This window comes from Nyctereutes procyonoides, unplaced genomic scaffold (genome assembly GCF_905146905.1).
Source record: "Nyctereutes procyonoides isolate TBG_1078 unplaced genomic scaffold, NYPRO_anot_genome, whole genome shotgun sequence".
Taxonomy (NCBI): domain Eukaryota; kingdom Metazoa; phylum Chordata; class Mammalia; order Carnivora; family Canidae; genus Nyctereutes; species Nyctereutes procyonoides.
The window spans coordinates 19,764,013-19,788,965 of NW_026575135.1; the positions used below are offsets into that span (position 1 = coordinate 19,764,013).

Genomic DNA, 24,953 nt, shown 5'->3' on the forward strand with positions numbered 1-24,953 from the left:
CTCAAGCATATGGAACTCTAATGCTTGTGAGTCAGGGGCCACAGCAGGCAAATGGAGTAGGTCTCGAAGAGAAAAGGTATGCCTGGGAAGCCCGGGTGGCTCAGGGGTTTAGCTCCGCCTTCAGCCCAGGGCGTGATCCCGGAGACCCTGGATAGAGCCCCATGTCGGGCTCCCTGCATGGAGCCTGCTTCTCCCTCTGCCTGTGTCTCTGCCTCTCTCTCTCTCTCTCTCTCTCTCTCATGAATGAACAAATAAAATATTTAAATATATATATATATATATATATATATATATATATAATTTAAAAAAGGAAAAAAGAAAAGGTATGCCTTGCAAGGTAACAGCCTTAAACAAGGGAAAGTGAATCTTCTCAGACATAATCTGCAAACTGCTTCCACTGGGGAGGGAGGAGGCAGGGAAGGCTCTGAATAACTCAGAGGCTCAAGATTCTTAACTTCATCTGAGTCCACCCAGATATCCCCATTCCAGGTCCAGCACCTACACTATGTCTGGGTTTTATAGTTATCTACAACAGGAGGGCAAACTCTCTATCATATCTTGGCTGCTTAGCATCTAAGTGTCCACCTTTGCAGAGCTCCACATCTTGCTATGTTCCCTCTGACACAGTATTGAAATCACAGTATTGAATTGAAATCTGTCCCTCCACAACTCCCACCCTTCATGCATGAAAACCCACCCCTCTCTCTGCTCTGAAACATCCCACCAGAAAACTGGAGACAGAGATTTTGTTTTCCCTCAGCCTTCTATGATTGGCCTGTTAAGCTTGAGATTCAAGACTATGGCCCATTTATGATCCCTGGGTGGCTCAGCCGTTTAGTGCCTGCCTTCCGCCCAAGGCGCAATTCTGGAGTCCCGGGATCGAGTCCCTCGTCGGGTTCCCTGCATGGAGCCTGCTTCTCTCTCTGCCTATGTCTCTGCCTCTCTCTCTCTGTGTGTGTCTCTCATGAATGAATAAATAAATAAAAGCTTTAAAAAAAAGACTATGGAGAAACTTCTCCTCACCTTAGGTCCTCAGACTGGGACAGTCACACCCACTTCAGCAGCTGCTGAGTGTGTATGTATCCATCCTAACCGCAGTATGAGCTAGTCTCCTATGTGTGCCAACTGTGAGCAGAGGAGGTAGAAATTCACACCATGGGAGCTCACTACCTGGCAGACAACAGAGGTACCTCAACCCTCTTCCCTGCCAGGAGAACTCATCTTTTCTTTTACCCATAATCTTATGGGGCTCACAGATGTCACGCTCTGTGTTAACTGGCACTCTGGGAACCAGAGTTCACTGGGCTATGGGCTTGCAGGCAGTTTTAAAGGAAATGGACACCAATCCAAAAGGCTTCTCCATCTCTAAGAGTTCAGAAAAGAAAGAAAACTGCACACGGCAAATCAGGATTAAGGGGTGAGCAGGAAAAGCCATCCACACAGCTGAGTCAACAATCTTCTCCCTCCACCCCACGTCTTCACTTCACCATACATCCAACTCCAGCAATCAGGACTCCCTAGGGTTTACTGTGCAGGTCCCCTGCCAGGACGGGGCCAGGGAGAGGATCCACAGCCTGGCTGCCAGCAGGGGCCACGTGAATAAATAAACTGACCACATGCTACCCTGTCTTTCCAACATGCACTCCCCACTAACCACAGATATACTGACACCTGCGCGCCAGGACATTCATCACAGCATTATTTGTAGTAACGAAAGGACTCAAAACTGGCTAAATAATTGCAGTTTCCATGCAATTAAACACTATGCAAAGTTTAAAAGTCTGAGGCTAATCCAAAATAGATCATCAGATCTCATCACAACCAAAGTCACTTTTGACTGTGAAATATACCAGGGTTTTAGTAGCATTCAGGGGAGAAAACCAAACAACGCTCCATTGTTTGTACAAGCCCCCTTTCAGAGACAATAAGAGGCTGGACACTACGGGAACTACTATGGATGGAAAAATCAAGTGCAGAGTAACATGCAGGCCACGCCACTGTGTGTGTGCCCGTGTGTGATCAGATGGAGGGGCTGTACGGCCATACGTGCTTTAATGGGCATACGAAACTTCTGCAAACACGCAAGAACCTGATAACGAGTGGCCTCTTGAGGCTGGGCTGGGACACTGGGTCACAGGGCGGAAGGGAAACTCTTTTCACCATTACGCCCATTCGTATAAACTCTGACGTTTTAATTTTTTTTAATTTATTTATGATAGTCACAGAGAGAGAGAGAGAGAGAGAGGCAGAGACATAGGCAGAGGGAGAAGCAGGCTCCACGCACCGGGAGCCCGACGTGGGATTCGATCCCGGGTCTCCAGGATCGCGCCCTGGGCCAAAGGCAAGCGCCAAACCGCTGCGCCACCCAGGGATCCCCAAACTCTGACGTTTTAAACCTTATAGTCGCTTTTTAAAAACACGAAACTTGAAAACTCCTAAATGCAAACTAAAATTAAGAAGCGCGTCCTGTTGCGAGCGTCAGTGCACCTGGAGCCCGTACGCCCAGTCCTGGCGCTGCGGCGGCGACCTCGGGCGACCTCGGGCGAGCTCCCGCCGCAGGCCCCCGGCTCTAGGGGCGCGGGCCTCGGGTCGCCGCCCCGGCCGAGCCCACCCCGCCGCGCGGGTCCCGGGCCCGGAGGCCGGCGGCGGCGCCCCGCGGAGGGGGCCCGGCCAATCAGCGGCCGCGAGGCGGGCGGGCGGGCGGGCGGGGTGGCGGCGCGGCGCGCGCCGAGCGCAGCGCGAGGCAGAGGCGCCGCGGCCGTCCCGAGGCCGACCATGGCTCGCCGCCCCCTGCTCGGCCCGCTGCTGCTCCTGCTGCTGCCGCCGCTGGCCCGGGGCCTGGGGCTCCGCGCGGCCGGCGGCCGGCTCCCCGCGTGCGGCCCGTGCCGGCCGGAGCGCTGCCCCGCGCCCGCCAGCTGCCCGGCGCCCGGGATCGCGGCGCGCGACGAGTGCGGCTGCTGCGCGCGCTGCCTGGGCGCCGAGGGCGCGAGCTGCGGAGGGCGGGCGGGCGCGCGCTGCGGCCCCGGCCTGGTGTGCGCCAGCCGCGCCGCGGGGGCGGCGCCCGAGGGCACCGGGCTCTGCGTGTGCGCGCAGCGCGGCGCCGTCTGCGGCTCCGACGGCCGCTCCTACCCCAGCATCTGCGCGCTGCGCCTGCGCGCCCGGCACGCGCCCCGCCCGCACCCCGGCCACCTGCGCAAGGCGCGCGACGGCCCCTGCGAATTCGGTGAGTCCTGCTTCGGTACCGCGGTGCTGGGGCGGGAGGAGAAATAGGGACCCCAGCCCCCCCGCCCCCCCGGAATGTGGAACAGAGGATCCCCGCACGCACGGTGATCGGTAGAGCCTCGGTTTTCCCTTCAGAAGCAGGGTTTCTTACCTGGCCAGGTGCTCCAGGAGACTTGGGACAGGAATCCACATCCTGCCCCCTTCCTTGCCAGGCTCATGGAGATACAAGCCCCTGCGCTGGTCAGAATTTTGGTGAGCCTGCTGTCCCTTTTGGTACTTACCTACCGAAAGGCCTGCAGTTAGTGCAGCCTGCCATGGATGCCCCCAGCCGACTGGGAGTGGGGGGAGGAGGAGTCCTACAGGGTGGAAGTTCCCCGAACTGGCACTGGGCCGCGCAGGGTGGGGTTGATGAATGAAGAGGGAGGGAAGGTGAAGATGCTGGGGGAGGAGGCACTCCAGACAGGGGACTTGGGAATCACTGGGCCAGAACCCCAGGGTTGGGACCCTGCTAGGAGGACCTGAGGGATCTCCCACCCAGGACAGTTAAGACCTTTGAGGACCTAAGCTCTGAAAAGATGATGGTGCCATCAGGGCCAGATCTGGATTTCGCAGGTCCAAGGCTCATATGATTTGAAGGTTAAAGGAATGGAAACGTATTCATTGCTGGGTACCTAGAAACTTAAGGTTTATTAACATCCCAGTAAAGTCATCTATGGGTGCCGTTGTTGCCCAACTCTATATGGAATTTTTTAAACTCAAACAAAAATAGATCGAAAACATCAGTATAGGGATGCCCAGTGAAGCACCCTGATGGCCCATTAGGTTTTGGAGAACTGCCCCCGTCTACACTGCCTGGAGGGGGCAGTGGAGAGTTGGTGAGTGAGCTGGTGGCCAGGAAGTTCCAAGGAGTCTGGTTGGGGGTTCTGGCCTGGGCCTCCAGACCCAAGTCTAGACCTAAATGCCTAAATCAGTGTAATGACTTTAGCTCCAACAGGAAAGCCTTGGGGGTAAGGGTCCACCTTTTCCAGGCCCTGGGTAATTTTTAGTATTATTTCCCACCCCCTAAGCATTCCAGGTACGTGCACTCAAGTACAGGAGACCCAGAGGGTTGTTGGGGATGGGGTGGGAAGGTTCCTATCTCTGGAAACACAAAAACAATGTGCTGCCCATTGAGGGGGCTGCAGCAGCCCCGGAGCACAGGAGAGTCACCGTTGGCTATTCCTGGCCGGGGCTCCCAGGAAAAAGAAGGGAGGAAAGAGCTGGCAGGTGCTTCCCGAGTTGCTGCTGGTTTCCCTGAGTGACCTTGGGCTGGTCCCTGACCCTCTCTGGGCCCTGACAGCCCGGTGGAGCCACTGTTGAGGTCCCTTCCACTTTGAACCTTTGTCTCTGCCCCGTGGCATTTAAACAGTCCTGCCTCCTTCCTTCTTCTAGCTCCCATCACTCCTTTTTACAATCTGCTTTCCTTAGCAGTTAATTCACAGGCAGTTCTCTTTGTCTCCAGACAGGCCACACTTTTCACTCCACACACTGGAGACACAAGAAATGCTGACCAAGTCCCCAGAATCTAGCCGGTGCTGATGGTCTCAGATTATTTCTCCCTGGAGTGATACTCTATTCCTAAAACAGAGCCACCCTGAAGACACATAGACCAAATCTGCTATTGTGCAGAGGAGACTGAGACCTGGGGTGGGGGTGGGAGTGGGGGCGCAGGGGACACAGCCAGGATGACCAGGAAAGCCTGACGGGCATCCAGGACCCCGACACCCTGTGTAGTGCTCTTTCGGGACAGGACTTGATAGTGTTAAGTCAGGCAGGTGGTGGTTGCCATGGTTACCAGAGTGCGGCCAGATGGCAGATGGAAACCCCATACCCCTAATTCACTGAAAATTACCAAATGACAAGTAAATGTGACAGCCCCTCCACTCTGATCTATGGGCTCTGAGGCCCACCCCGGGCACAGGCCCCGAGAGTAAAGATGTTCAACGAACTAAAAGGAAGGAAAGTCAGAAACTGCTTTTAATGATCTTGTTAGTGACAGGCATCAGGCCTCCCCAGAATTTAGCTCTCCTTCCCCACCAGCAATGATGTCATCTGCCACAGACTCAGGCACTCTTGTTCCATCTCTCTTCGTCCTGAAATGTGCTTGTGGCCCCTGCCTTCGTGTCCTGGTGAAGCATGAAGGTGTGGATGGGGACCTCTTTCCCAGCCAGTGAAGGGGACATCTCCTTGTGCCTCCCTAAAGCCATCCTTTATTCAGACGACACAGCAGGGGTACTTTTTAACAATGCCCCTAGGGACCCGGGTGGAAGGGAAACAGGCTGAGTCATAGTGGCAGCTGTTCTGCTTCAATATTGTTAATAAAATTACCCCTCCTCGGCGCTCACCTATCCTTCAACAAGCGAGCACCTGACTTTAATGGAATGAGACCCCGTAAATATTTATCAGGTTCCGAAAGGTGCGGGAAGGGTTCTTACACATGCCTCTGTGGGGCATTTGGAAACCATTTGCAGGCTTAAATTCTGACCTTTTCCTATGGTCTGAAACTCCCCCCAGAACACCTAACAATAAGAGCAATCCTTTGATTAACACATTTAAGGAAGACTCACCCTGTTCGCTTAGATGAGGAATTCTTGACTGTTGAAAATCGCTCTTGCATCTCTTCTTACGCAGTTTTCAGAACACCAGCCCCTGGGCCAGATCTTACTCCTCTTTTCTTTTTTTTTAAGGATTTTATTTATTTATTCATGAGAGATACACACACAGAGAGAGAGGCAGAGATGTAGGCAGGGGGAGAAGCGGGCTCCATGCAAGGGAGCCCGATGCGGGACTCGATCCCAGGACCCCGGGATCACGACCTGAACCGAAGGCGGATGCTCAACCACTGAGCCACCCAGGTGCCCTCACTCCTCTTTAATAGAAAGGAGAATGGAGGCACACAGAAGGGAGTTCCATGGAGCTTCCTGGCTAGCTCCTAGCTGAGGTAGGGCCTCAGCCTGGCTTTGCCCGGCTCTCTTCACACGGAGCCAGGCACGTCTAGCCTACTGGCCTCCTGATCAGGATGGGGCTGCAAATTGGCTACCCTTGAATCTTGAGGGTTTCTGGGTCTGGATCCACCTTCTGCTTTTCCCTCAAGGCTTGTTGCTGGCTCCTCTCTTCAGGGATAGCTTCACGAGGGGAAGATATCTGAGAGGAACCTTGAAGGACTTTTAGAAAATTCTTGGGGAGAGAGGGGGATGGGGAGGTCCTTAGGTGGGTGCAAACCTTGGCTGCTGGGCAGGTATGGGGGAGGGGGTGTGCCTGGGGCCGGGGGTGAGGCGCATAGAGGTTTGGGGCAGGGGCATTGCCAGCCTTGAGCACCAGGCTGAGGGATGAAGCTTCGTTCTGTACTGAGTTAGTGGTTTTGTTCTGAGCTGTAAAGTGGCATGGTGTCGTTGCTGCTGTCATTACTTTAAAAGGCTGTGTCGTTCCCTGCGTGCTCCCTGGCCATTTGCTGACACAGGGAGGGGACTGGGATCCTGCGGGCAGCAGGTTGCTAGCCGGTTCTGAATGCTAAATCAGATAGGATCAGGGTCCCCGGCCAGTACCCACCAGGGTCCTGGGCCCCCGAAGCTTCACTGCGCTCTTGAGATCCTGAATCTTAGAAAATCCACCTCCGTTGACATTCCAGCTCCACTTAGAAATCGCAGCCTGAGCGAGACGCGTGTTACCAGGTAACCGGGAGAGGCTGCAAGCGCCACTTTGTGAGAGGGACAAAGACGGGGGCCTCGTGCTCAACTGCCTTTCATGCCGAGGGAGGGGGTGTGCGGCACGGGCTGCGGGGAGCCGGATTAAGCTGTTTCTCCTTCCACATCCTAACATGACTATTAGCATAAATTATCAGGGCTGTTCAATGCATTGATGATTAAACTCTTTGGTTGTGCACTTCTTTGTACAAGCAGATGGGGTCCTGGAGGACGACTTTTGATATTCTTTCTTTCCTCGGCACCATTGACTTAAAAGGAACCTCAGAGGCTTTTGGGAAGATCTTTCATTCTAGCCATCAAGGACAGATCTAGTTGACCGTGTGGGGGGACAGATCACCACACACTAGAAAAATACTGTCGACCCCTCTCACTCGTATAGACCCACATGGTTAATAATTCAGCCACATCCATCCTCTCCCTTTACCCCAGAGCAGACTCGAGTAGCAGTGACTGTCTTCATTTGCAGACAAGGAGGAAATGGTTGATGACTTGCCCAAGCTGCCATGGTTGGCACCGGGACCCTGGGGCATTTGAGTTTCCCTCTATGCATGCCCAGCGCTACCTCTGTGGGTGCACATGTGGGTGACTATTCTATTACCTGATGGGTGGATCTGTGCCATCCCAGCTTTTCTAGAGCTGTTGCTGGCATGGACAGAAGGAAGCAAGTATTTAGCCAGAAAGAGCTAGAGAGACAAAGCTGGCACATTCACAGACTGGGCCCACCGGGCACCATCCTTCCTCCAGAAATCCACATCACTTTCGTCAAACGCAGATAGAAAGGAAAGCACTGGCTCTTCCAGGAGTGTGGCAGCCCTGGCAATCGCGAGGTGAGAGGCTGTGCCCCAGGCTGGCCAGAAAGAAGGCTGTGGGCATGGGGTCTGGAACCTCTGGGCAGGGCCCACCTAGAGGCCTGCTCCCCCGGAGGCCAGGAGGCCGTCAGTCTGGAGCAGGCTAGGAGCTTCTGAGGAGGAGATTCCCCATGGGGCAGCACAGCCTGCCACGTCCAGTTGCCTTTTATGGTTTGCAAGGGTTCTTGGAGCTCTTCCTCCCTGGCGGGGGGGGGGGGGAGAGGAGAGAGGAAGGAGAGTAGACACCACAGAAGAAATTGAGACCAAGTCACAGCATTGCAGGTGTAGCAGAGGCAGGATTTGAAACTGGGTCTATTCTGCCTGTAGGAGTCATGATGTTGGGAGCATCCCAGCACCACACTCGAATGAGCCCTTGGCGACAGCAGGATTGGGAATGTCCTGCTAGTGTAAAAGACACATCACCCATTTAATAGTGTCTTCACAAGAGCTGTTCCCTGGGGGTGGTTTGGAGGGATTTCCCCCCTTCCACCACCACCACCACCATGCAGAAGAGAGTAAACAGAGCAGGCCTGGGACTTATCCTTACCTTAGAAAGGCCTCTGGTCAGGTTGACCATGGCTCGTGTCCGGGAACTTGGATTTCAGGAAGGTTCCTGCCATTTTCACACTGATGCCTAAACCGTACAGACAACCCGCTTTATGCTGCACGCCTGCTCTTCTTCAGGACCCTGGAATTTTGGTCAAGCAGAGGGTGCCCAGGTGACCTGCCCCCAACAAAATTCCCGGGCATGGAGTCTCTAGAGAGCCTCCCTGGCAGATGGCATTTCACACGTGCTGTCACCATTCACTATTGGGGGATTAGTTGTGTCCTGTGTGATCCACCAGGAGAGGCTCCGGGAAGCTCATGCCGGGTTTTCCCTCTTGATCCTGTGAGCTCCTTTTCCCTTTGCTGTTTGCTTTGTCTCCTTTCGCTGTAACAAATTATAGCCGTGTGTAAAACTGCTGAGGCCTGTAAGTCGTCCTAGCAAATCACTGAACCTAGGGATTGTCTTAGGGATCCTCAGTGCAGTCCCTAAGGAGCTCTTTCATATTCTGGAATGGAGTCCATACAGACCACATATGTTTCACTTTAAAACTCAGTGGAGAGTTGATGCGATCAGGGTGCCTGGGTTTGAGTCCCTGTTCCTCCAGGCCCTTCACCTTGCTGAGCCTTGGTTTATCTCATCTGTAGAATGGGGATAGAAGCACCTGCTTAGAAGAGTATGTTTAAGGATGAAAGGAGTAGTGTACAGGGAAGTGTCATCCAAGTAGAGGACAAGACTCTGTGGGGCAAAGCTCAGAACCCTGGGCTCAAAGTCTCACCCAACCATTTAAGCCTGGGTAGCCCTAGCTAGCTCCACAGCTGATGAAATTTCTGCAAAGATGGAATGAGTTAACCCCTGGGAGCAGACTAGAGTGCCTAGCACACAGCAAGCTCTCGGAGTTAGATGGTGGCATTATTACCATTATTACTATGATGATGGTGGTGGCTGATTATGAGAAGCTATGATGGATAAAAATATTTTAAATTAAAAATCAGATAGGTTAATATTAAAACCAGATTCCTGTGACAAAGAGCAACATGAGGGAATTTTTTGCAGTAACTGGACTCTTCTAAATCTTGGTTGTGGTGGTGGTTACACGACCGTAGGCATTTGTCGAAACTCGAGAGTTGCACTCCACAAGGAGTAAATGTGCTGTATGTAAATTTTAAAATCAATAAAAATGTGAACCTTACTTTATCATCAAAAGCCGGGGGCTCTTTTGTCAAGGAAGTGATATTTTCTGCCACAAGATCAGTAGCAAAGACACTGTTTCCACGACAGTCTTCAAAAGAGGGAGAGGGAAAATTTGAGGCAAGAGAACGTCGAAATGTGATTTACTGGTTTATTCGTTTAGGCCTGAGAGAGATTGATGAAATCTCATTTAAAATTTATGACTTTACATGAATGAAAGTAAAACATGTTGATTGAGTGTCCCTTTGGAATCCATTGAGGGCTTTGGAATAAGATAGGGTTCTGATTGTTCCCCCAGCGAGCTATTTGAGGAGTGTTGGGCTCCAGGGGAGGGGATGTTGGTGGGAGGGTGCAGATAAATTAGACTCTCTTTGTCATGTTGCAGATGGGGCCCCTGCTGGAGAGGAGGGGTGTTGTGGTTCTTTGTGGCAGTTTGCAGGTGGCTGAGATGCTTCTGACAATGTTAGAAGCCTAGGGCCTTGGTTCAACAAGGGCACTTTGGCTGCACTCAGCGTTGTGGGTAGAGCCATGGTGCTTGGAAAGCAATCAGATGGGCACAACTGAGGAAGCGGGCTGATGAGGCTGAGGGAGGAGAAAGCAGTGGGGCAGGGGGGAGGGATGTTAGTGTCTGTATTCCATAGAGGCCCATGGGGCACCCAGGAAGCTATAGGGCTCCAGTGAAGCAGCCCTGCGATCAACATGTGGGAGTTACAAGCAGGTGAGTTTTAGCTCCAGGTGAAGAGAAACTTTCTTACCAGCAGGGCTCTCCTAGGGTGGAAAGGCCTGGCTCTATAGGTAGTGAGCTCTCTGTCACTGGAGGCATGCAAGTGGATGCTAAACTGAACACATCATAGATGGTTAGGCACAGGATCTTGGGGGAGTTGGGGCCCTCAGGTTTGAAACTCTGGTTCTAAGACAATTTTCCGGAGGTTTTTTTTTTTTTTTTTTTTTTTTTTACCAGCTTGACAAGTCTGTGTGCAGGGGCCAGACCAGTCTTATTTCTGTGCCCTTTCACTTCTGGCCCTCCCCCTCCTCCTGCGGCCTTCTCCCTCCCTCCCCTGGCTCTCCTTTTTTATTGCAGCTGCACCCAGACAGGCGAGCGCCCCATCCCTCTCCAGGAGAACACATGAGTCACAAGGCGAAGCCCCGGGAGCATAAACCCTGCAGTTTGTTTGCTCCTTCTTTGCCATGTGTTTCTTCATCTAGTCATCTGTTTACCAGATGCCCACTTATACGTCCTGGTAACTTAAACCACTACTCTCACACTCATCCCAGGGTAAGATCAGCTCAACAGCCCTGCGAGCAGGGGGTATGATCCCCATCTTACAGACGCCAAGCAGGGAGCATTGTCCTCACCGGGCCTCCGCACTGCATCTTGTCCGGGACGCTGCTGGGCTGGATGCAGGGGTGAGTCCCGCTGCTGTCAAGGCCAGGTGAGGCCAGGGGAAGCACCTGGACTGCCTGCTGGCTGTCATCTAGCAGGTCAGAGGGGTGCAGGCGCCCTGGTCCTGGACTCAGACACACACCCTCCAGGTCCTGCGGGATGGGGAGCTGTCCCCTATGGACTTGGGGGGTCATGCATGCCAAGCAGAGGGGAGGCAGGCAGTGCGGGCAGGTCAGTCGAGCGCCTCGGTGCAGGGCCTGGAAGCCGAGGTGGCCGGACTTGATTCTTTTAGCACCATTGCGAGCAGAGCACGTGGAGGGCACTGAGAGGAGGGCAGTGTGGAGTGCCAGCTAAGTACTTCCCACTCGGATATCCCATGGTCTCGGGCCCAGCCAGCCAGCACCGCCCCCCCCCCCTTTTCTGTAATGTTCTGGCAGCCTAGAGTGGCACTGCCTGGGTAGGGTGGTCCCAGGAGGTCGCCCCTCTCGGGGTGTCCTCAGACCCTGTGCAGGGGCTTCGGTGCCTGAGCTCTGCCCCAGGAGGCCAGGAGGCCGTGGGGAGGGGAGGCCCGCGGAGTCTGGAGTCTGTGATATGCAAACGAGCGTCTGGAAGGCCCCGCAGGGGGTCTCAGCTCGGAGTGCAGCTGCTCCGCTCGGCCTAGTCTTTGAACCGCCCTCCACGTGCAAGGAGAAAAGCCCATCTGCTAGAAGGCTTGGCGTTGGTGAGGTGACACCGGCCCCTCCGTGAGCAGATGGCAGCCGGCGTCCCGGAAGGGGCCTGGGCACGGGGGTGACGAGCCCCAAGCTCTGCCGCCGACGTGGTGGCGGATTTGGGAAGTCGCCTTTCCTCTCCAGATCCCTGTGTTGCTGTTGGTAGAACAAAGGCGATGGGTGAGGAAGCGCGTAGGCGGCCCTCCAGGTCTGAGGGAACCGGGACTCGCCTGCGACCGACCCCGACCGAGCGAGCTCTTTGTGGCAGCTCCTTGCTGCCGCTCCCCTCCCCTCACGCGGGGCTGCGGGCAGGGTAAAGGTCGTGACCCCTTGTCATCCCTTGTCTTCTTCCTCCAGCTCCTGTGGTCATCATTCCACCCCGGAGTGTTCACAACGTCACCGGGGCACAGGTGTACCTGTCCTGTGAGGTGAGGGCTGTGCCCACCCCTGTCATCACGTGGAGGAAGGTATTTATGTCCAAGAATTCTGTGTGTGTGTGTGAGTGAGAGAGAGAGAGAGAGAGAGAGAGATCTGTGTGCTTGTACGTCTGCATCTGTGGAATGGATGGTTTAAAAAATGATATGGTACATGTCACTCTTCTACCTCCAAGTGTATATGCCTCAGAACTTTTACCCCGGAGCTCTCCCCAGAGAGGGGACTAGCCAGCTTTTCCTTGTGCCATTTGCTCCCTCGGCCCTTCAGCTGTCCAGAAAGTTCGCCGTTTATCTAGCCTAGATGCACTGGAATGAAGTTAGAGCCTACTTCACGGGATCTGGGTTTTAGAAAGACTCTCCAAATCCTATTCCAAAACTAGATCTTCCTGCAGATCAATTTGTGAGAGACTGGCGTGGGTCATAGCATAGCTGTGCCCCCAGCTCAACAGCCCCGGAAGGGTCACGAAACTCTGAACCACTTCTGTGGGATAACGGTGGTGTCGGCATCGTTACTGTCCAGCAGGGGGTGCTGTCTGCACAGACATTTAGGTTTATAAAGCCACTGACGTATTTTTACTAGGAATAAGAGGTGCTAGGATATGGCCTTTGAGTCAGTCGGAAGATGATGACAGTAAGGATGCTTTTTCTAAACCACCCATGGTTTTTCTGTCCTCTGCAGGTCACACAGTCTCCTGAGGGTACCCGGGTGCTGGAGGACCTGCCTGGGGACCACGTCAATATAGCTGTGCAGGTGCGAGGGGGCCCTTCTGACCACGAGGCCACAGCCTGGATTTTGGTGAGTATCTCATTTGTTTCGGATTACTGGCTATTATTGACTGGCCCTTATAAAGTACTGCTTATATTTCTATAACACATTACACATTTCAAAGCTGGTTTTTTTTTTTAAGATTTTTATTCATTTATTCATGAGAGACACAGAAACATAGGCAGAGGGATAGCAGGGAGCCGGTTGTGGAACCCGATCCCAGGACCCCAGGATCATGACCTGAGCCAAAGGCAGATGCTCAACCACTGAGCCACCCAGGCATCCCCTCAGAGCTGTTCTTATCATTTTCTCGTTGGACCCTGCAATAACTGTGAGGGAAGTTTAACCCCTGAGAACATAAGTGACCTTCAGTGGTGTTCAGAATTATGGCCCCGGAAAGCTGTCCACGTCCCAGTCCCCAGAATCTGAGGATCTGTTATATGCGAGAGGGGCTTAAGGTTGCAGATGGAATTAAGGGTGTTCATGACCCAACTTTAATAAGGGAGTTATCCTGGATGATCTGGGTGGGCCCAGTATAATCACAAGAGCCCTTTAAATGCTGAAGAGGGGGACGCCTGGGCAGCTCAGTGGTAGAACGTCTGCCTTTGGCTCAGGGCGTGATCCCAGAATGCTGGGATGGAGTCCCACATCAGGCTCCCAGCATGGAGGCTGCTTCTCCCTCTGCCTATGTCTCTGCCTCTGTGTGTCTCTCGTGAATAAATAAAATCATAAAAAATAATAATAAAAAAAATAAATGCTGAAGAGGGAGGCAGGAGGGAAGGAGCCAGAGGGATGCCAGCATAGGGGAGATGTGAGCCATCATCTCCTGCTTTAAAGATGGAAGAGGAGAGCCATAAGCCAAGGAATGCCGGCAACCTCTAGGATGGGAAAGGCAAGAAATGGATTTTCCCTTAGGACCCCTTGGAAGAAGGCAGCTCTGGTGATACCATCTATCCTCAAGAACTAAATATAGGGGCGCCTGGCTGGCTCAGTTGGTGGAGTGTGTGACTCTCCATCTCTTGGGGTTGCGAGCTCAAGCCTCACATTGAGCAAAGAGATTGCTTAAAAATAAAATCTTTAGGGGCGCCTGGGTGGTTCAGTGGGTTGAGCATCTGCCTTTGGCTCAGATCACGATTCCAAGGTCCTGCTTAGCAGGGAATCTGCCTCTCCCTCTCCCCTCCCCACCGCTTATGTGTGCTATCTCTAATAAATGAATAAAATCTTAAAAAAAAACAAATAAATAAAATCTGTAATAAGATTTTTTTAAAAAGAACAAAATATAATAAATTTGTGTTGTTTTAAGCCATGAAGTATGTGGTGATTAGTCACAGCAGCCACAGGAGACTAATAACACTCGCCCAAGACCATGTGGCCAATAAAGAGGGAAGTCAGCACACTGGTGCCCCACCCCCACCCCGCTGGGCTCTCCTGTGCCACTTGCAAGCAGTTTCGCTAAGTCACAGGAACACACTGTATTTGAAAGAGTGAGGGAGTGACGGACAGGGATGTGTGTAGGGCTAGTCACTCTACCCTTGAGCTTCAGGTTCACAATTGTACGAGGAGGGCTTTGGACTACAGACGATCCAGGGGCCCTGTGACCCAGTAGTCTGTGACTTACCTGCCAATCTCCTGCAATATCAGGATGATGATGCCCCCCTTCCCCCACGATAGGCGTGAGTTCAGAACGAAGTGCTGTGCGTAATGCCTGCCCAGTCTGCAGAGTGACCCATGGTGGACAGAGGTGGTTCTACCAAGAGAAAGCGAGAGAGTAGAGAGCCAGTGTGGGCCTGCTCTTCCGGGGCGCGAGGACGGGCTGCTCTCAGACAGTGTCAACCTCATTTCACTCCCACTCTGCAAGGTTTGGTGACTCCTCTACCCGGCCCAGACACTCAGAGTGCCATCGGGTCCATGGCTTTTTCAAGTCAAGCACATTCCCCTGTTTATCACACGAAAGGGTAGAGGAAAATGTTATCCCTCGTTTTATTTTGTAAGGCTGTCTCCACTGAAAGCACTTACGAGTCATTCTTTGGTCAGTAGAGTTTTCTTTTAACTTGCAATATTTTCCTTGTGATGTATACCTATCACCTTCAATAAAAGGGCCGGGTAGCCCACAGTGAAAGGTGGGAATGCAAAGGAATCATTAAAATGAGAGCCCCAAGAGAGAAGGTACAGAGAATAAAATTTAACTCTTTAGGGTTAGGGTTAAGGTAGGTTACCCAAGACAAGAAGAGGAATAGTGAGCTCTAGCTGATTTTGAAAAATCAGTGTTCAGACATATCATTAGGAACTAAATAAGCCATACGTAACTACAGAAACTTGCCTGTTTTGTTTCTAGATCAACCCACTGAGAAAGGAAGACGAGGGTGTGTACCTGTGCCATTCAGCCAACGTGGTTGGGGAGGCCCAGTCCCAGGGCACGGTGACAGTTATAGATCTGAGTAAATACAACGCGCCCCGCCTCCCAGCTCCAGATGACCGCATGTGATGGAGTAATGTACGTGGTTTAAGTCATTTCTGGTATTTATACACCTGTGTCACAAGAGATCGAGGTGGCATACAGTAACAAGGCGCTTGGGTGGCTCAGGGGTTGAGCATCCGCCTTCAGCTCAGGGCGTGACCCCTGGGTCCTGGGATCGAGTCCCACATCGGGCTCCTGCAGGGAGCCTGCTTCTCCCTCTATCTGTGTCTCTGCCTCTCTCTGTGTGTCTCTCATGAATACACTCTTTTTAAAAATAATAAACTCTTTTTAAAAATAAGATGTATAATAACAAAGAGGAAAAATACATAAATCGAGGAAACAGAGGAATACCAAATGGAAGTAGGCACATATTGCAATTAGCAGACAGACTCTAGTTCAACACACGTACCACCCTGGGCTTCTCACACAGTGTGCAAACTCAAGAGCTGTGAACTCTGTGGGTGTCCATAGGTGGGGAAGACCAGGCTTGTTTTTTTTTTTTTTTTCCTGTTTCTGAAGCAGAAGAGAATATTTCCTTCAAGTCCTGCACAGAGAGCAGTGTGACAACATGCCCACAGCAGAGACAGTCTGAGCGTCATTTGTCTGTCCCCGGGTTCTTGCTGGCGGGCAGCTCTGCTGTCTCCAGGCCGTACCTCCCTGTCCTCAACACCGTACGTGCTCAGCAGCACGTCCGGGAGAATCTGCATCTCCCCTGGCCCCAGGGCTCTCAGTCCTTATTGCCCCCCCGCCCCGGGTGAGAGCTGGGGTTGCATCTGTCCCCTGCCGACAGGTGGGCCATGAACCTAGGAAATAAGCCCCTTAATTAGCCGGCTTTTGCTGCATAACAACCCCAGAGCCCGCTGGTGCACAGCCACCCACGTGTATGTCTTGCTCACGTTCCTTGTCATGGCTGCCACTCGGCTGGCTGTGGCTCTGCGCCATGTGTCTTGTCATCCTGGCACCCAGCCGGAGGAGCAGCCCCAGCGTGGACTATGTCCATTCTTGTGGCGGAGGGAGTGTGCGAGACACTGAGCCAGGTACACAGTCTCATTTAAAGATTCTGCTCAGGGCAGCCTGGGTGGCTCAGCGGTTTAGCGCCGCCTTCAGCCCAGGGCGTGACCTGGGATTTAGTCCCACGTCGGGCTCCCTGCAGGTAGCCTGCTTCTCCCTCTGCCTGTGTCTCTCTCTCTCTCTCTGTCTCTGTCTCTCATGAATAAATATAATTTTTAAGAAATTAAAAAAATAAAAATAAAAATTCTGCTCGGATGTGGCATATGTCACGTCTGCTTATGTCCAGCCACGCCCAGCATCGGTGGGGTAGAGGACCCTGCTCCTGTCACAGGAGACCCGGGGCCAGGCACGCAGGACTTTGCTGTGCTTGTCATCCATATTCTTTCATATTCAGCCACTGTCGGGGTGTACCTTCTGTGCACAGGCCGTACATCGGCTCTGCAGGGTTGCACAGAAAAGCAAAACAGTGAACGTCACTAAGATACAAGAAGTGCAGTGTTAAGGAAGCGAGGGGTGTGCACGAGTTTGAGGCGAGAGAATCGGCTTAGAACCGGGTAGAACAAAATCACAAGGGGATCCCTGGGTGGCTCAGTGGTTTAACGCCTGCCTTTCGGCCCAGGGTATAATCCTGGAGTCCCAGGATCGAGTCCCGCATCGGGCTCCCTGCATGGAGCCTGCTTTCCCTCTGCCCGTGTCTCTGCCTCTCTCTCTCTCTCTCTCATGAATAAGTAAAATCTTTGAAAAAAAAAAAGAAGCCGGGAGAGCAGGGGAGAGTGGCACCAAGGAAGTGGTAGTGGATGAAGTAGTTAGAGCTGCTGGAAACGGGAGGGAAAAAGAAGGTGGGAAATTGTCAAGTAGGAATTCAGGCAGGAGATGGTTCTTTGTTTTCTATGGATGCGTATTGTTATACGTTATTATGTCGCATATCAGGACTTTGGTCCTGCACACTTGTATGCATATATATGTGTGTACATCTGTGTGTGTGCCTCTCTATATTTCATGTTTTAAATATATATTCAATTTTTAATGTGTATATTTTTCAAAAACACACACACACCGTGGTACCAGGCTATGAATGTAGTCTATTACAGATGAGTTTTCAAAAGGGAGCTACAAAGCACCATGAAACTTTGAGACCATTGCCAAGCAGTTCTTCATTTTCCCCTGCAACATGCAGTACTGGCCAGCTCTTGCTTGCATACCTCCAGTAATCTGGAGCTCACTACCACCGACATCCATCTTTGGATTTTCCAGTAGTTGAAAGTTCTTGCTCGTGTTCAGCTGGATCTTGCCTCCCTGCAATGTCCACCCAGTGGTCCCACGTGCACTTTTGCCTGCCCCCAGTGCCCCTCTGGTCCTCACCAGCACTACCCCTTGCCAGGATGATTTAGAGTTCAGGATCATTTCCCCCATCTTCCATTTACCACGTAGTTGATTATAACAAAGCAGCTTCTTTCATCTCATGCTTTTCTCTCTTTCCTTCCAGGGTCTTAGAAACATTGATGACAGGATGTTGGAAAAGTCGTCTTGGATCGTTTTCTTTGTGAAGATTTGGAGAAACCTGTGTTTGTAGATGACCCCTTTTATATGTTTTTACAAACTAGATGCCAACTAGATTCGTATGCAGATGTAGTTTTTAGCAGGACAGGCATTGGGAAACCAGACTGCATGTGGCTTTTTTATACTTTTGAAATGAATTGCTCTGTGAGAATTCTTTTGTAACTAATTCCTCCCAGGGAAGGTCACCTGGTGGTGTATTTGTAATTCTAAAGGGCTGGAACCAGGCCTGTGTCATCCATGAGTCTTTACTTCATTTGTCCGTGACTGATTAGCGTGAGTTGTAGGAGGAGGGGGTAGGGTAGTGTCCTCTGCCTTCCTCTGACATGCTGTGTGGCCTGGACAGGCCCTTCCCCTCTCTGGGCCTTTTCTTCTTCACCTGGGAACCTGGTGTTTGGACTAAATGTTCCTGGGTCCCTTCGAGCTGTGTCATTCTAGTGAAATGGTCCTGTGGAAAAATACGAGAGGCAGAGTCTTCGCGTTCCTTTTATGTGGCAGTCCCTCAAAAACAGCTGCAAGGCTGTGGAGCTGGCCTCGGCGCTCCCTTTCCTGCCATTTCCCGCCTTAAAGAGATGGAGCCCTGGGTAGGACACGTTCCCTAACTCAGGAGCCCCTTGGCTGGATGTTTGGGGACCAAGATGTCCCCTTGTCCACAAGCCCAGCACTTTCTAATCAGGTGGCAGTGGCTTCTGGACATCAAACGGAGGAAAGGGGGTCAGATGCTTCTTTCTCTGGGATTAGAGTGTAACAAAATAATTTTACTTGGAGATGTTTTCACCTTACCTAGGAATAAGGCGGGCTGGCTTGCTTTCTTACTTTTCCTTTCTTTTCCTTTCTTTTCTTTCTTTCTTTTTGTAATGGGAAGAGTATTTAATACCTGGGTGAAAAAATAGATCCCTTAGGTGATCAAAATTTTTTTAAGTCAGGACTGGGATCTCCGTTGTGTCTAGTCCTTCAAGCTCCTGAGCGCTTCTCTGTCTGTGGTCCTTCCATCTCCAGGACGGCAGGCAGGGCCCCGCCCCCTCTTTGCAGATGAAGGAACCAGGCTCAGAGAGGGAGGTACCGACCTGAGGACTGAAGGCCTCTAAGAAGGACCAGAACTCAGGGCACTTGGCCCTCCTGGGCCCCCTCCCCTGCCATGGTGCTGCTTCTCGGGCAATCTCGTAGCTACATAATGGAAGGTTCTGGGGGTTCCAGGGACTCTTAGCACCGTCCCGCTCAGCTTTTATAGCACACTCCCATGCCACTCCCGCTGGGCATTACATTCTGGAATCCTTTTTGGAATTAAGTTTTCTGCCTTTGAGCCTGGCCATTCCATCTCTGAAACACATTGGGGTGGCATCACCCTGATGTACTACATGGCAGGAGCATGGCCTGGGAATCCAGAAACATGAGGTCCATTTGGGAATTCATCCCTGGCTTGCTGCCCAACTGCAAGCAAGTCCCCTTCACCTTCTGGACCTGGGTTTCCTCATTTCAATAAGAAGGAAATGACACTAGATGGGTGGTTTGCAAACTTTAAAACATCAGAACCCCTTTCTTTGAATAAGATCAGAGCTGAAACAGATTAACTAGAAGCTGTACATGTCTGTTGGAGGTCGGGGCTGCAGGGGAACCCGCTCACATCCCCCCTACTCTGCACCCCCTCCTCTCTCCCCACCCCACCTTGGGGGTTTCTTATCCAAGGTCTGCAGCTAAGTCTTCTGTGATTTGAATAGTGAGAAGAATTGGTAAGGCACTTAGCGAAACTGTCAGGAGAAGTAGGGATGCTTTGGCCCTGGAGAAGGTACTAGAACAATCGCACATCTGCTGATAAATGCATTCAGCGAGATCGCTTGACTCCCCTCCCATTTGCCCAGTCACAGTTGGAGAGCTGGGTCTAGATGCCAAGGGCAGGGGGGCAGACGGAACGCTTGGTTGGCAGAGCTAAACATCAAAACCGCAGGAGGCTGGGTGAATGTCGTAATGATGTGCAAAATAATAGTGATCATCTCGCACTCTCTGAAATTTTCACCAAAACCAAAAAGACAGATTAACAGGATTGTTCCAACCTAATGACTTTTCAACTAGGAGAGTCCAGAGATATTACCCCCTCCGTCCCCAAGGCCGAGAGGACTGTGCTATGGCTGTTGCCCTTCAGAAACATGATGCCCCCAGAGCCTGTGTCTTCTGCTCTGTTTTTATAAATGGTATGCTGTCACATGACCCCTGCACCTGAAAATAAATGTTTTTAAGGACAGTCTTGGTGGTCTCTTTGTTCTTAGAATACTGCTGTGGGTGGGAGCAGGTCCCTCAGATACGTCTCCAACGCCCTTGACATCCCTTGCCCTTTTCTTGCCCACATCAGCTACTTTGATCTGAATCCTCCTCTCCCCTCACACCTGGGCTCTGGTCACAGCCCCACCTGGACACCTTGCTCACAGTGTTTAACTAGTGCTAATTGCCTCCTGCCGGCCTGATCCTTCTAACTCCCTCAGAACTTGTATCTCCCACTGAATACTCATCCTAGTATTTCAGTCACTCAGAGACCTGTGCGCTCTGTCATCTCCCACATGCACACAGGGTGGTGTTTTCGAGAGGCCAGAAAGATGCAAACACTGGCAATATGAAGGTGGGTGGCGGGATGCCTGGGTGGCTCAGTGGTTGAGCATCTGCCTTTGGCTCAGAGAGTGATACCGGAGTGCTGGAATCAAGTCCCACATCGGGCTTCCGGCATGGAGCCTGCTTCTCCCACTGCCTAGGTCTCTGCCTCTCTCTCTGTCTCTGTGTGTGTTTCTCACGAATAAATAAAATGTTTTAAAAAAAAAAAAAAGGTGGGTGGGACCTGGGCCCTCAGATGAGACTCAAGTGGGGAGGGGTGGGATGAGGTTACAGTCCTGCAAGGCAGCACAAGGTGTCTGCTTTGTGATCAGCTCAGGGGGAAGTCAGAGAAGACTTCCTGGAAGAGGAGGCATCTGAGCTGGCAATTGGAGTAGGTATGGGGAACTCTGAGGTAGGGCAAGAGTATGTGAAAGGAGCAGGGGTGGAGAAGTGAAGGGTAGCTTGTGAAGGGGAGTAGTGACCTGTGGTAGATGCCTGGAGCTGTAGTGGCAGGTGGGGGACAGTGGTTTTCGGCCACACCCCTCACTGCCATCCAAGGAGGTTGGACCTGAAGCTGCAGGAGGTGGGCAGCCTGAATCTCAGTCTCCTATTGCTAAATGAGTTATAACTGGGCTTAAGGGAGATCATTCGAAAGACAATGTTCAATCCCAAATGTACCCACTTCCCACCTTATACAAAAAGCCTGATTTTTAGTCAAAATGGATTTTTTCCTTCGAATTTTATGGTAAAATTAATTCTATGTCTTTAAAAAACATTGCCCTCCCTTCTCCCCCAGGGATGGATGACACAGGAAAATTTAATAAGAACGAGCAAATCAATCGACAGTGAACAGTCCCCTCTAATGAATTTCCTCGTTCCCAGCCTTTGCCAGGGTCTCCTGAACATTAAATCAGAGAATTTTTATTATGTGATATTTTAATTAATTGAGGGAGGCTAAAGTGGCCTGGCGTCTGGAGCTGAATAATGACTTTGAGAAGTGGAGCCTGTCACCCAGGGCAGGACCGGAGAGCGTGGTTACCCAGCCTTGGCAGGGTGGGACTGGCCTCTGGCCTCTGGAGTGTGGACTTTATGAGTCCGGGCTACCTCTGAGTTCAGGCGCGACTGCATCCAGAGGCTGAGGACAGTGTGCCTGGTGGCAGGGGCACAGGAACACAGAGCAGACATGCTGGGGGTCTGTGGAAGACACAGTCCAGTAGGACCAAAAAATCAGACCCAGGGGTGCCAGAGTGGCTCAGTCAGTTGAGCATCTGCCTTCAGCTCTGGTCATGGTCCCAGGGTCTTGGGATCGAGCCCTTCTGTCCAGTTCTCCTGAGTGGGGAGCCTGTTTGTCTCCCTCTCTCTGCCTCTCCCCCTGCTTGTGCTCTCTCTCTCTCTCTCTCTCTCTCAAATAAATAAATACCTTTAAAAAAAAAAACAGACCCTTCTCATTATATGCTAACAAAAAAGAGCCATCACAGAACAACACTAAATGAAAGGTGGGAATTATGAGCCCCAAGGGGCCAGAGATGGCAGATTAAAACAGCCAGAGAAAGCATCCCGGGGGAGCCAGGCCTTCAGCAGGGCTCTCAGAAATCGGGCTGACTTTAGAGGGCAAAGAAGTAAGGAGGAAGGAAGAGCAGGAGCGAGGTTGGAAGGGAGTGAGCGAACAGTCCATGAAAGGACTAAAGTCTAAAACTACATATGTGAGGAACACCATAATCCTCGTGCAGACCCGCCTGACGGCGCGATGTGTCAGGGCAAGCTGCCTGCTGCATGTCGTGGCCCTCTCCACGGTGCCAGCAGGTCCCTGTAACTACATCTCCTTGCCTCCTCCGGCACCTCAGTTGGGTCAGGTCATTTTGGCCAGTGGACTGAATGGAAGCCAGAGCTTTAAAAAGTAAGTGGGGGGGGGGGCATCTCGGTGGCTCAGTTAAACATCCAACCCTTGATTTGGGCTCAGGCCATGATCTCAGGGTCATGAGATTGAGCCCCAAGACAGGCCCTGCCCTCCATGGGGAGTCCACTTGAGAGTCTCTCTCTCCCTCTTTGCTCATACCTTCTCTCTTTCTCAAAAAACTAAAATTAAAAAAAAAAAGTAGGTGGGCCTCTTTCACACTTTTGCCCCCATTACCACATGACAGGGAGGTCTCTGAGGCCCCACACAAGGGTTTTCACTTGGGTCTGTGGACCCCCTAGGGATTCTATAGATGGTTTCATGAGGTCTATGAGCCCCTTGAAAGTGTGCAAAATTTTGTGTGGATGGGCATAGGTGCAGTTTTTCCTAGTAGCTTTCATTAGCTTCCCAAAGGAATATAGGACATAAAAATGGTTAAGAACCATTGTTGACAGGGGAGCCACCAGCTGCAAGGAACCTGTGCTTCTGAATCTCCATGTGGAAGACAAGTGCCAATTAACTAGGCACCTGCACTAGATTAGTGTAAGAAATTAACCAATTGGCCATCATTAATCATTAACCCTGGTTGACCATTGGTTAATTGCTTAACCAAGATTAAGCAAGAAATAAACAGTTGTTGCTTTGACCCCCTCGACTTGGGGGCTTGTTTGTTGTGGCACTCGTGTTACATTGGGACACGTGGGAAGAGTACATGGCTGGGGGCCAGGAGACCTGTATCCAGGCCACACTCAGGCACCACAGAGCCCTGTGGTCTAGCACTGGTTACTCGGTCCACCCTCTGCTTAAGTGAGTGGGAAGACCAGAGCTTCTCCAAGGCCCTCATAATGTGCCTTCTTGCTTTCCTTCCAAGGTCTTCCAACTCTGGGATCAATGTACAGACCTTTGGGGCCTGGGGGGATTTAGTGGCGCTCTCAACCTACAGTGGTCTGGCTTCTGTCCCTACCCTTCCACATGAACTGCCCTTTCCAAGTCTCCAGGGACCCATGGCTTCAGCAGGGGATGCTTCCCAGTCCTCTTACCTGACTTCTAGGAACCACTTGACTCTGCCTATGGCTCCCTCCTTTTGCAAACTCCTGCCTTCCTAGGCTTCTTGACTTCGCTCTCTCAGGTCTTCCTTCTTGGCTTCTCAGCTGCTTCTCCTTGGCATCCTTTATGGAATTCTCATTCTCCACGCACTCTCATCAGAATGGAGCTATGTTGTCCTCCCTGCAATTTGCTGTCAACAAGGCAGCTTCAGTGATCCTTTTAAAACATGTCAGATCATGTCACTGCTCTGTTCACAACCCTCCGGTGGCTCCTTCATCATTCAGAGTAAAGGCCCCAATTGGCACAGTGACCTTCAAAGCTCCATGTACCCCTACCCCAGACCCTCTACCTCTCTACCTCCATCTCTAGCCCTTGCTTACTCCACTCTGGCTCCTTGGCTTTGTGTTCCCAGAATCCCCAGATGTGCTCCAGTCTCAGGCCCTTTGCACCTGCCACTTCCATACCTCTTCAGTTCTTTGTCATCTCTTCAGTAAAACCATCTCTGAGCACTTTATTGAAAACTACAGTTCCTGCCCCACCCCACCCCCTCACCCATGTTCCCTATTCTCCTTCCCAGTAGGACTTTTCTCCACAAGAACCTTATCCACCCGATGGACTAAATGTTTCACTTACCTTACTTGTGGTCAGCATGCCCCATCAGGGGGAGTGCGCAGGACTCATGTTTTGTTCCCTGCCGTGTCCCAGCACCTGGAATAGCTCACCTCTGGGCTGGAGGATCTACTGCCCATCCTCACACCAGGCTCAGGTCAGCATCACTTTGGCATTGGCAGTAGCAACCAGCTCCAGGTCGACCCCTCAACCCATCCTCCCACTGAAGCATAACCAGCTTTAAAAACCAAAATACAATCCTACCACTTTCCTTGGGAAGCCCTCCTGGCTTCCCATTACTGGACAGCCCATGACTTCCTTGCAGGACCTCCAGCCCCTTTACAATGCAGCATCTGCCTTCTCCCAGGTTTCTGTTTTCCTCACACCATTCCTACACCCCCCCACACACACACTTCCTCTCTCTCTGCTTGCTTACCTCCTTCTCCTCCAGCAGATCCCACGCCCCTCCCTCTGGGCCTGTCCCTTGGGCCGAGCCAGGTGCAGGAGAGAGTCATGAGCCCTGAGCTGGAACCCTGGCTCCACTCACTGGCTGAACACCTCTGGGCCTCCACATTTACTTAGCAAGTGGAATGCCAATAACAAGTACCTTGAAGGTAGTTAGAAGCACTACATGAGATCATAGATATTGGAGGTGCCTTACAAATATAGTGTGGGCTTCACATTATTCCTTTCTTTCTGTGATCTTATGGTCTCTGTGCTTCTACTTATCACAGACTTTTCTCCTCTTCTGAGAATGGCCTCCCTGCCAGGCTGTGAGCTCCTGCAGGGCAGGGACTGTTTCATTCAATTATGTTTTTCTCTTTCCCCACAATCTGCCCAGAACCTGCACCTGAGCCTTTTTTTTTTTTAAATCAATGACTAACCTGAGCAAATTGACTAACAGAGTGGCCACCAGAGGTCAGCCTCACACCCAGAATAGAACCAACCCAAACTA

General features: G+C 51.7%; 1 protein-coding gene and 1 long non-coding RNA gene across 2 annotated transcripts; one reads left to right on the forward strand and one right to left on the reverse strand.

The window, feature by feature from the left end:
* The first annotated feature begins 2,775 nt into the window (after positions 1-2,775).
* IGFBPL1 (insulin like growth factor binding protein like 1) lies at positions 2,776-17,921 on the forward strand. Its single transcript, XM_055301445.1, has 5 exons — positions 2,776-3,223; positions 12,000-12,109; positions 12,756-12,872; positions 15,178-15,336; positions 17,798-17,921. Exons 1-4 carry the CDS (start codon positions 2,776-2,778, stop codon positions 15,325-15,327), a joined length of 825 nt encoding a protein of 274 aa, XP_055157420.1. The 3' UTR covers positions 15,328-15,336; positions 17,798-17,921.
* On the reverse strand, positions 16,501-24,411 carry LOC129494534 (uncharacterized). The gene is made up of 3 exons (XR_008661367.1): positions 24,023-24,411; positions 23,383-23,605; positions 16,501-18,316 (listed from the first exon to the last, which is right to left on the reverse strand). It is a non-coding gene; the product is annotated as an uncharacterized LOC129494534 (long non-coding RNA).
* Between the last annotated feature and the right edge of the window lie 542 nt (positions 24,412-24,953).